This window comes from Heloderma suspectum, chromosome 4, assembly GCF_057233095.1.
Source record: "Heloderma suspectum isolate Gila_16-S chromosome 4, 16-S_ref, whole genome shotgun sequence".
In the NCBI taxonomy this organism is placed as follows: Eukaryota; Metazoa; Chordata; class Lepidosauria; order Squamata; family Helodermatidae; genus Heloderma; species Heloderma suspectum.
In genome coordinates, this window is record NC_139461.1 from 92648029 (window position 1) to 92660578 (window position 12550).

The 12550-nt window shown below is 42.6% G+C and overlaps 1 protein-coding gene across 1 annotated transcript in view; it reads left to right on the forward strand.

Annotated features, from left to right (window-relative positions):
* Window positions 1-12550, forward strand: part of DOK6 (docking protein 6) — a 391405-nt gene that overhangs the window by 164097 nt on the left and 214758 nt on the right. Inside the window, exon 2 of the mRNA XM_084849962.1 lies at window positions 9070-9177. Within this exon, the coding sequence (XP_084706088.1) occupies window positions 9070-9177 (108 nt within the window). The remainder of the gene's footprint in view (window positions 1-9069; window positions 9178-12550) is intronic.

The following is a 12550-nucleotide window of genomic DNA, read 5'->3' on the forward strand; positions in this document are numbered from 1 at the left end:
ATCTCTCCCAATACAAAAACTGATCAGAGCAACAGGAACATTATTGGTGACCAAAGTAAATACAACAGGAGAGCTTGGCGAGATTTTATATTTCTCTGTACAGTTTTCAATTTTATGTGTGTTGCTTTTCGTTCTTTTAATGCCACATAGTGACAGTGTTAAAAGAACTATTTTCAAGTATAGTCTGTGCTGTGTTAATAACAATTTGAACTGGAAAACCTGTGCTTTGGGATGACCTTAGACATTTGCCTTGAAGCAGCTATAGAGGACTCATGAGTGAGTCATGCTGCTGCTGCTGCTGCTGCTGGAACCTGTAGAAAGGTATAGGTCACTTGGGGGAGAGTTGGATTCACATGATACATGTTCTCAGACAGCCGCTTTTATAGCTTCACATAAGCTAGGGTAACTTCTCCAAAACTATTGGAAATTCCTAGCACTGTGTATTCTATATTTTTAAAATCCAACAAAAACATTTACAATAAGTGATACTCTGCAATATAAAGATAATTTCTTCAAGTAGAGAAGCAGTAAAACAGCCTTCATACAGGATCCAAATGGATGACAAAAGGCTCTTTCTCTTTCATGCTCATACCCATGCACCAATACATGTGATAAATGCTCTTTCTTCTGGTTTTCATTGAAAGGAAACTGTTGCTTTATTACTCAAATGGCTTCCCATAGTGAAAAGTAATCCTCTTTTGTTGATTTCTGCTGCATTTCCCCTCTACATTTCCTTTTATTGTAAGAACTACAATTCTACCATGATCATTTTGATACTGTTTCCTCAGTTGGGGTAAACTAGCTGTTATTTTAATGCCCTTTGAATCATCTTACTGGAAATTCTAGCAGTGAGCTAGCTAGACAGAGCATTGGAATGCAGCGCTATAGTAGTTTGATAAGGACACAACCCTATGCACAGTTAGACGAAGGGCCGGTTCGCATATGTGCAGCCAGCAAGTGCTGGTGCTTGAAGGTAGCCATTTTGAATATTCAGTGCCCGGCTGCATGCATTATGCGAGAGTTGATTAACCCTCACACATCACCTGCTGCCTGGGTTTGCACAATGTGACAAGTTGCTGCCAGGCATTGAATATGCAGATCTCGCCCAGCATGCTCTGGCATGTGCCATAGTCCACTGTGGCTTAAATAAGCCACAGTCAAAAACAGCCCATCATGTGGGCTGTTTTGATCGTGTAAACCTGGTCAGACAAAAGCCTTACAACTGCGAGCATTCAACAGCCAGCCATGCTGGCTGGGGAGTGCTGGGAATTGTAGGGCTTTTCTTCTGTCTAAACATGCATATGATTGCACCTAAAACTATTAATGGGGTTCCACACTTATTTTGGTGATGTATTTTAAGACCCGTAATTGGTCATGTGAGAGTTTTGCTTGTAAGAATCAAAATGAGCAGAATTAAATTCAGAAGTAACTTAATGCACAGTCCTAAGGGGATGGCCAGAAGCCTCTGAACCTGGAGGCTTACAGCCATCCAAGGCAGAGTAGGAGGTGAGGTGGAGGCGATCTTTGCCTCCGCACACCTCCCACTATGTATTTTTGGTAGACGGGCTTTTTCTCCTGTATAGCTGAAGCATCAGGGAAGGGGAGGGAGGCAGGCTGGGAGGCCTGGAAATAAGGCATAAGCCATACCCATCCTGTCCCGCCCACCGGTACACACCCGTTCCCTTCCCTCTGAGGTTGCTTTTGTGACCTTGGAGAGGCAGCTGGCACAGTTCTCTCTGCGCCAGCTGCAAGGGGGCGGGGGTGGGGAGCTTGGACTCCAACCTCGGATTCAGGAATCCAAATGATCCTGTGGTCCCTCAGACTCTGTCTAGGGGCCAAAGGATTGCTCTTCCCACGTTATATTGGGACAAATATTTAATAGACTCAACTTCCATCCCACCCTCACACAAAAGATGTGCCAATGAGTTCTCAGTTACTTTGTTGCTAATCTTCCATTTCTGTAAGTATCTAACAGTGGGATCCTATTCATGTCTATTCAGAAGTAAGCCACTAAGAATAGAAAAAACAATGGGGTAGATAAGAGAAAATATTTATTATAATCCAATGTTTTTCAGACCCTAATGGTCCTTCATCACAGGAATTCAGAACAAAGACATTTTCAGATTTGAATATGCTGGCCCTTTAGCCTCCTGCCTTATGCACGATTATAATAAATATTCCCTAGCCTATTTTTGTGATTCCTATCTTGTTGGATTTTGTCTACTCACAAGTTTAATGGGACTTACTTCCTGGTGGATTGCAGCCTAAATTAGTACCTTTAAAATCAGGCCAAACAATGAAAGCATTATCCTGGTCATGGAGGTGCCACCCATGACCCACATTATCCTGGTCATGGAGGTGCCACTCATGATGACATCCCTACGGTGAGTTCTCCATCTCTCAGTTGTAGTCTGATAGTGGCCAGACATGCAGTAAACTTCTGTGTTATATGGATGATGCTATTCCCTGGTGCTACTCCTATGTGCAGAAAAACATGTACTTCTGCTCTCAGAGATTCTGCAGGTTAAATAATAATAATGATAGTACAGCTCAATGAGGCAGCCACCCATAATTTTGCAAAGGCTACAGGAAAAGGAATAATAAATATTCTACCCTTAAAGGCAGTCTATAAATAATTTTAAATAAATAAAATTCATATGCAGTCTGACCAGGTGTACACTTACTTTATGACTCACCTGCACAATTTGTTGTAACTCACTAAACTAAATGCAATTTGGAGCCCACCAGAGGGCTAAACTAAACGTTTTGCTAATCATTCATAGTGTAGCTATGCGTGATAGTTTTGCTTACTCTTGTGCAAGCATGTGCAGCCCCGATTTGGATCTACTCAAAAATAAGTTGAACATTTCACTGCTATTTATTCTTGGATGTGTATGCATATAACTCAAAGTAGCTCTGTAATGGATTTCCTCCCTGAACTTAATTGAACAGTGTTATTAAATGTTTTAAAGCAAATGGGAAAACTAAAGTTTGCGGAAGTATCTGGGGGGAGAGGGGGCTAAAAGGGGCATCCCTCCAAAAAAACCCACCCCTCTGGTCCATTAGGACTGAGCATGCTCTATCACCATGGAATGTTGACTGTCACTTGAAAAAGAGGAATAGAAAACAGGTAAGGAAGGGAAAGGAGTATCCGAGAGGAAAGCATGACTGACTGGCTGGAACTCTGAATGGGAGAGAGCATCCATACTGCAACATTTTGTTGTGGGGCCCCACTTGTTCCTTCCAATTAAAGATGCATTGGATTGGGCTGCATGTGTGCTACAAGAACATTTACGTTTTTGTGGGGACATGCCATGCGTAAAAAACCTTGCAGAAATCATAGTCAAACTAGAGGTAGTTATGCTGTAGCATTTCTCTTGCGTCTTGAAAGGCTGACACTGAATTCTACATAGTTTCTACTACATTATCTGTGATCTCCCACAGTATCTGCTCTGTATTTGATTACAACCAACTGCAACTAAAAGTAGGCCAGAGATAAAAGAATAGCTAACTGGTCTTGAATTATTAAGTTGCTTCTGTGTGACAACAAGATGCCTTGTGTAAAATACGCATTGATTTGCTAGGTACTTGTGGTGGCTATTGTCCCGGTGTTATTATTTATTTATTCCAGTTTACAAGGATTTCCTATTCATAGTTTCTGAGAGGCTTAAAAATATTTGGAGCGTATTTCTCTGCTGAAGTCAGTGATGGTGTGCTTTCACTAGACCAGGAAACTTTGCCTAAACACACACAGAGGCCAGCAATTCCAAATACATTCAAAACCAGTATAGCTCTGCTTTCATAAATAAATACTTATTTAAAATCCACAATTTTCATAGGGATGCATTTCCAAATGCAAGTGAACCTGAGTGTGGCTGGTCTAGCCACATTGCATTATTTTTAATGGAATATACAATGGATGTACAATTAACAATGGGATGTAGAGCGGCAAGCAGCTGAATGCACAGTGCATTAAATGTTACTTGTTTCATTTATCACCTGTCTTTCCTCCAAGGAGCTCGAGGCAGCATATGTGGGGCCCCTCCCATTTTATCTTCAACAACGCTGTGATGTAGTAGGTTAGGTTGAGAGAGAGTGATTGGCCCAAGATCACCCACTGCAGGGCTGAGTGGGGATTTCAACCCGAGTCTTCCCAATCCTAGACCAGTACTTTAACCACTACAGCATACTGGCTGTAGTGGTTAGAGTACTGTAGCTAGACAACATCTGCACATGGATGCACATCTGAGTGCAGATACTGTCTAATCACATTAATTGAAAACAGTGCAGTGCAGATTATCTATTTACCTGGATCTAATTCTGTGTGGTTTGCCTTGGACCATGTGCTCTTAAGGCTGGGCATTTGTTGAGGTGAGTTTGATGCTATTGGTTCTTTAGGCTGTGAGATACTTGGTCCCTTTGAACCTGAAAGGATTGGCTGCCACCTGGTAGACTCTCCCATTGCCTGGGAGGCCTGGAGGATTGGAATATGGTGGCCACCTGGCAGAGATTCCTCTTGTCCAGTGGCTGTATAGAGCTGCCGGCCAAGAAAACCCAGGTGGCTATTGTGACATGGGGTACGATATAGCTGCCACCTGGCAAAGAATCCTATTGCCATATAGTTCACGGAGCCAACAGGGCTGTGTTGGCTGAGGCTAAGAGAAATATGCTACATTTCCTTATAGTTCCTGCCCCTCCTTTAAACTGTTGTGCAAGCAGTGGGTCTCACGAGTGCAATAGAACCAACAGAGGCAGAGTGGCCCTGTTGGATACTGCCCATTGTATTTCCCATTGTATTGTACCTCATATATAAGATCACACTGTTATATATTATTTAATAAATAATACAGACTAATGAGGCTTACTTTAAACCAGGTCTTGCCAGGACTCAGCCCCAGAACTAGAAACACATGAAGTAGTAATAAAAAGTGTCTGTGAGCATATGGAGAGAGTATCTGTCAGCACCACTGAATAACCTCAACTATACCATTCATCTGGTATTAGGGAGCAGATGTTATAGATCAAAAGTATGATTGATAGATGGTATTGAGCTTCAGCATTTCTGATTTTAGGAAATGAGAAGTTGCACAAAGGGAATGCACAGTGGTTTGCAATAGGTTGCACAACTCGTTGGACAACTTGTTGCACGTTGGTTGCACAGGAGTTATTCAAAACCGCTTGCATAACGTAACTTTAGTTGGATTCTTCTATTGTGCATAGTTCAGAAACTAGTTTCCACAAGTGCAACATCATTTGTGCTAATGGAATGACATAGTTTGATGCTTCCCTAGGTCAATATTCTGACACTGACAGCCACTCAGCTCCAAGGTAGTGGTGAAGCTGGAAGTAGCCACAGCATAGGATACCATACCCTATCCATATTGCCCAAATAACATGTCTGTTAAGAATGTGGCTCTTAACAGTCATAATTTCCCAGCATTTTGGAACTTGAGTGAACATGGAAAGCCCTTAACAAAGAATGTTAAAGGAAACTTTTTTTGTTAATTGAACTGTTTTGTTGTTGTTGTTGTTGTTCTCATATTTCTCAGACTCATCCAAATAAACATAAGAAGTAGGCCTTGTTTGAGTAAAAAGGACGGAAGCTAAGTAAAAAGATCAGAGTTGACAGCTGTGAGATAGATTAACAAAGAGCAAACACAGAATTCCAATTCCTTAGAGATCTGTGACATAGAGAAGACTGTTGTTACTCAAGGACCAGAAAGCGAAACCACTGTAAATTAGGTATTCATTGAGTGAGCCCACTAGATATCAAAGAACATGAAAAGCAGTACCTCTGGGTATTCACTTTAGCTTTCCTGGAAATCTGCCATGTTATAACATTATTTCTGGGAGATAAACTTGTAGGGTAAAGTTATGGTTACCGGAAGAGCTCAGTGCAGTCCGCTAGCACAATTCCAATTTCATCTGGACAGTAGCCTAGTCTATTTAACGCCCCCCCCCCCCCCGGAAGTAATTTTATTCTGTTAGGGGCTGGGCTGTTTTTTTAATACTTAATTCAAATAATTAGCACTCTGAAGGTGGCTTGTTAAACCAACTGTGAATGATGAAGGGGGGAGAATATCAAGTAACAACCTTGCCAATTTTATTTTAATAATTCACTCCATAGAATTGATAAGAGTTATTTTTTAATAGCCAAGACTCGTATGTGACTATGCTTGATACTGCTATTCATGTCTTGGTCAGGTCAGCAGAACTCACAGAAAGGAGGTCTGCTGACATGTCCTGATCCGGAAATGAGTGTTTCCACTCAAGCAGTTGGTTCTAGCACAAACCAAAGATGCCATTGGCCTGTGTATACCACTATAGACTTTGCACAGAAACAGCAGCATGGTACTGCCAGTGCTGAACAGGGAAAGGCTTTCTCCCCCGGTTGATGTTTCATTTTTTTTCTATCTTTGGTCTCAGAATGTGACAGCAGCTGCCTAGTCACCTGCAAAATGTAAACACCTCCAAGATACATAAAACAAAAAATTGTATGTGCATTTACAAAGTATTTAACTATTCAATATTATGTAAATATGTATAGCCAGATGAATAAAGCTTGGGTTCCTCTCCTTTTAAAATTCACTCTTCCTGATCCAGTAATACTTTTATATATCAAAACTAAAAGCAATATTTTATGTAACTTTCCCCCCTTCTGCCACCATTTTACCAAAAAATGAGTATCTACAATCTATAGTTGACTCCAGAAATTAGCTTTTTCATTCATTTCCGGTTGCATCATGGGTCCTGCTGGCACATGGGCAACATCAGCTACTGCCCTGAATGCGGGAGGGGAGAGAGAGAGCATATCATACTCAATGTTTTCTCCCATGCATATTCAGAATAATTTCTGAAAGACCCTATACATGTACAAACGGCATGCATGTAAACAATGTATATGTGATCAGGAAAAGTTTTTTTTTCTTCAATATGCTGATAGGAATCTGGCTTCTTCAGTGGCATTATGTATTCTCTAGCATATTGGACACATTCCTTCTGTCTGTGCTCTGTTTATTTAAAGGGATAGTCCTAACTAATTAGTCCGTAATGGTACAAATTCCCATAACTATTTGCTTAATTAAAACCAGTTTCAGCTGACTTTAATTGAAATTGTCTACCACATCACTGGACTCATTTTTTGGTGTGTGTTCCAATCTGTAGCAACTCTGTAGAATCACCTATTACTGCTCTTGCCATTTTTGTCAATTTGGGAGGCTATTTATAGCCTTGTTCTTGAGGTGATCAATGTACTAATACGATGTCAAGTGGGTTTGAACTGAAGATGAAGATAATACTGAATGGCTTCATAAATATTTCAAAATGTTGCATTATAAAGTTATGTGGTGATCAGGCTTGCAAAAATGCCTAATGATGTAAAATTCTGTTCCCCCACAAAGGGAGAAAAAGCTGGTAAGTCTGAATTACATATGTCATATAAAAAGAGGTCATACAGCCATATTGCAAGCCTGTCTTTTAAATGATCTGTTAGTTTCAAGTCCTTTAGTATTTTCCCTTCTCTGTGTCTTAGCTTGCTCACTACTGATGCTTCCTCCTCTGTAACTGGCTGGGGAAGTTAACAAAGTGCTCTATTTATTTAAAACAGTTTTTATACTATCCATCATCAGATTTCAGGCTGGTGTGCTGCATAAAACAAAAACAAGGAAGGAGCAAATACAACTTTTAAAAAGACCACGACTTGCACAATTAAATCATTAAAATTCAGTGGAGGCTGGTGGCTCTGCTTCTGGTGGGACTATGTATCCATTCTGGGTTTCAGTCAGGACCTGCCAGAATTCTAAATGAGCTATTCAAGGTGCTGAACCTATTTTGGGAATAGGATTCAGCACCTTGCATAGCTCCTTTAGAGTTCTGGCTAGTTCTGACTGAAACCCAGAAAGGATTATTGACAGCCCCTCCAGAATCAGAGCCACCAGCCTCCACTGGTAAAATCTATTTAAATGCCTGGGTAAATAAAAATGTTTTTGCCTACTGCTTCAATGACAGCGGTGCTGGGGCCAGGCAAATCTCTTTCAGGTGGGCATAACCAGGTCGCCACTGCTGAGAAACCTTTCTCCCTCTTATGAAAAGCTTTATGGAGAAGGCAGAATGTCTTGAAGGCACACTGGTATGGGAGTAGGTTCTTGTTCTATAACTGGATGCCCGAGTTGGAAGAGATGCAATGCCAGGCACTTTCCCAGGCAGAGGAAAGACTAGTATTGGGCAATCAAAGGAAGGAGGAAGCAAATGGGGGGTGGGGAGACTGTAGGAGTTGAAGTGGCGTTTGCAGGACCAGCCCAAGACTTTTTGCTGCCTGAGACGAAGGACCAAATAATGCCTCTCTCTCTATGTACTTCAATACTGGGGAAGAGACAGAGTCTTCCATCACACCTAAGGGCAGCAGACTAGCTTAAAGGGTACAGGGCAGTCTGCACAGCACACACAGTTCTGTCTTCCAACACTTTGCCATCACTCCTTGCCCCTGAATCTCTGTCACCTGAGGCAGTTGCCTCACTCTGCCTAATGGTAGGACCGGTACTGGGAGTTTGATTAGCTGCTTTGTTAATCTGGTAGGTCAGCTGTGAAGGCAGACTGAGAGTACTGTCAGCACTCCATGAATCTCCTGTTTGAATTAGTCTGTGTTCAGCCTAATGGCCAAGCTAGAAGTGGTACAGCAGATCTGAAACCAGGATATCGTGTGTCTGTTCGTTTCTGAGTTCAAAACAGGTGTGGGGAAGAGATCAAGGCTGTGTGCCAAGAGTCAGAGCGTTTAATTCTTCCCCTCCATCTACACTGTCCTGCTTGGATTTTTTCCTCAAATAGTATCTTAAAGGGGGATTTAAATTGGGTAAATGTCCTAAGGCATAAGTGCTAACTCCTAGCTCTGTGGCCCTGATCCAATTTGGATTCCCTAGGGCTGCTTTGCACTTTAAAACAGAATGCGGAAGAGCTGAATCATGGATCTCCTATATCATATCCCAAGAGCTCCCTGATGTGTATGTTTCTGGGGGTTATAATACCATTGTTTAAGAATCAAAGATTAATACAATGCCTTAATTTTTCATGCAGATTTTCAGAAGATGTTGGTTGGTTTTCAAGAAAGCTTCCAGTAAAGGACCTAGAAGGCTAGAAAAATTTCCAGATGAAAAGGCAGCATATTTCAGAAATTTCCACAAGGTAGGTAATATTGCCTACGTAGATGCAGATTGTAAGCTATTGGGCAGAAAGTTGAACAAAGGATATTATTATTTTATTTCTGAAGCTGATGAAGTTGACAGCGACACTCCTTGATGATGGCATTCTAGGCTCAGACTACATCTCTCTTCCCAGATTAAGAAGCAGATTTCATTTCTTTGTTTTTAGATTCATATTTGTTATGAACACGTAAATGTAATGTTCTGAAGAAGTATAGAATAGGATAATTTTTTCAGTCTTTACCAATTACCTAAAATGCAATATGAAGCCTAAATATAAGATGGCAAAGTGTTTGAATATCTGATGCTATTTTCTTAAAAGAGGTTGACAGGGATTTTGAAGAATGTATGTGGGTAAACATCACAGTGCCACCGTTTAGAATTTGGACACTTATTATCCTACATTGACTGTTCAATACATGAATACATGTTATTTCAGTGGAGCCTTTCCTTCCACTCATACCTCAACACAGCACCTGTAATTGATTCAATCTTTAATGCAGAAATCTTGAGACTGTGTTTATTGAAAGCTGTTAAGTGCTATGAAAGAGGGCTGAGTTCTTCCAATACTTCTTTGTACCAAGTTACAGCGAGGTAATTTAGAAAAGATACACAAAACAACATAATTACCTGGTACAGTGGAACTTAAGCACTTCAAATTACAGGTGGAGGGTTGCATGTTTCAATACATCCCATCTAAAAAGCTCTCTGTATATAAAAGCTAATATACTGGGGAAAGGGCTAGGCTAGAACTATTATCTTTTTTTAAATATAGACGACCATTCAAACACATGATCCCCTACCTTGGTGTTTCCCAAACTGTGGTTTGGGACCCACCAGTGGGTTTCAGCCAACCTTCAGTTGGGTCTCAGTGCCACAGACTATCCAGTGGCTTTTTGCTTGTCCACCCTGTGCCATGGCCACACCATGAACACTGCATAGGCAGGTGTTGCAGTGGGAGCAAAGCTAATATTGTAAATAATAATAATTTTAGAAAACTGGGAATAAAGAGGAAGGGGATAAGAGAGGGAAGCTATTATATGAGAACTTTGAAAGGCATATGGTGGGGGAGGAGAAAAACAGTATAAAATAGTTTTCTCTAGTTGGAGCAGGAGTCCCTAACTATTTTGGGGTATTGGGCGAATTTGGAATTTGGAAAGTGTCATGGGCACTCTCACAACATGGTTGTCATGAAGGGGCTTGCTCATTCATAAAATGGCTGCCATGGTGGGCATGGTCAGACACAAGACACTCATTTCCCAGTGGGCAAACCAGGCTGGATCTACACTTACCACCTTTTTTCGCTTCCAGTGAGGATTCACCGCCCGCCTTTCACACTACGCAGTAGCCACCTCGAATTGGAACCGGAATTTCCCACTTCCGTGCTCCCGCTTTCAATACCCTAATATCCCGGTATTTCCCTTTAATGTGCTCTGATTTTCCACCTTCGCTACCATATCCGGTCATAGTCCCCTCCCCTGCCTGTCCATATACGGCGGTGTTTGTATTTCCCTCCTGTCCAATCACAACTCTCGATGGCCCCATGTCTTCTTCCGGCTACTGATCGCATAGCTTCCTCAGCAGCCCCTGTTTCCTCAGCAACAAGCAAAGAGCTGGATGTGCGCATCCAACAAAGAGTTGGATGGGAGATCATGCCTGAATTAGAAAAAAAGACATCGTGGAGAAGCCCTGATTCTGCGAGGATAATGCCTTAATTTAAAAAAAAACATCCGGAGCGGGGGATAGAAGGGGGTAAAACTTCATCTCATTTGAAGGGGTAGAACAACTAGGGATGTCAGAGAATTTCACCACGAAATCGGTGGCGAAACGGTCTGCCCCCCCCGCGCCCCCCCAGGACGGGACTTACCTTCGGCGAATCTTCCTGGCGGTGGCAGCTCCAGTGGCGGTTCAGCGGCAGTGCAGTGGCAGCGGCTGTGGTGGCCGGTCTTCCGACCGGCTGCCGCCGCCGCCATTTCCAGTTAAAAAAAACAAAAAACAAAAAAACGTGATAGGCTACGTAAAGATTTACGTAGCCTTATCACGGCTAGATTTTTAAAAAACACTGTGATAGGGTACATAAATGTTTATGAAGCCTATCATGGCTGATTTAAAAGAAAAAGAAAAAAACGCGCGTATGCAAATGGCAGCGCCCATGGGCGCCGCCATTTGCGTACGCGTGGGTTTTTTGTTTCTTTTAAATCAGCCGTGATAGGCTTCATAAACATTTACGTAGCCTATCACAGCTGACTGCAGGGACGCAAATGGCGGCGGCTACGGCCGCCGCCATTTGCGGAGCCGGCCGGCCAGGATTCGGGGGGGGGAGGGACGGAGTGCCCCCCCGGCCAGAATTTCAGGGGGGAGGTACGGAGCGCCTCCCCCCCGGCCAGAATGTCGGGGGGAGGGACGGAGCACCTCCCCCCCACTGCGAATGTCACCCTTCGAAAAGGTAAGTGACTTTCGTACATCCTTAAGAACAACCCCCTGCTCAATGCAGGAAGCCTGATTCCCAGGCGGTCGCCCATCCAACTACTGACCGGGGCCGACCCCGCTTAGCATCCGAGATCAGACAAGCGCGCGCAGCAAAATAGCACAGTGCTCGAGTGTGAACCGAGCTCACGCATTCGATGAAGCACTGCAACGGGGAAAATGGGTGAGTGTGGATAATCACATTTTAATGCGAGAGCATTTAACCCAACGGGACACCGCATTCATTGCGATGGCGGGCGCAATGTAGATCGGCCCCCAAGTGAGGCTTATAGAAAAGTAACTAGTCCAAGAATCTAAGTACAAGGCAGAAGTGGGGGACTGAGCTCCACAATACAAAACCACTCTTTTGAACTCAAATATAGATGCTGCTGGAGGGCAGCACTTTGCTTTGCAGCATGCAATCTCCCGGTTAGAATAAATGTCAGTAAAATTAAGATCAGGAGAGACAAGGGGCCTGGTAAATGCGAAGAAATGTGTCCGTGGCCGCATTAGTGCCCATGGGCACCATGTTGGAAACCCAGACTTAGAGCCTCTGGATCAGCAAATTCTTCCCCAGGTGGAGAGTAAGGATTCCTCCAGAGTGAATGTCTGTACTTAACTTGAGGAAGCCTGAGTTATGGAACTCACTGTTACAGGGAAATAGCTGTGACAAAGAATTTATCAATTTTCAAAGAAGGTTTAGGTATCAACATAAAATGATACCAGCAATTGCCAGTTGATTATGACAAACTCTGCCTCCATATGTCTCCATTTTGTGACTGGTGGGCCTCAGTCAATTTCAGCTCTTTCAAGCAGATTATGTGGGTAGAAAATTTGAGAACCCCTGTCCTACTTATAATCTGAATTTATACTGTGTAACAAGAGCATCA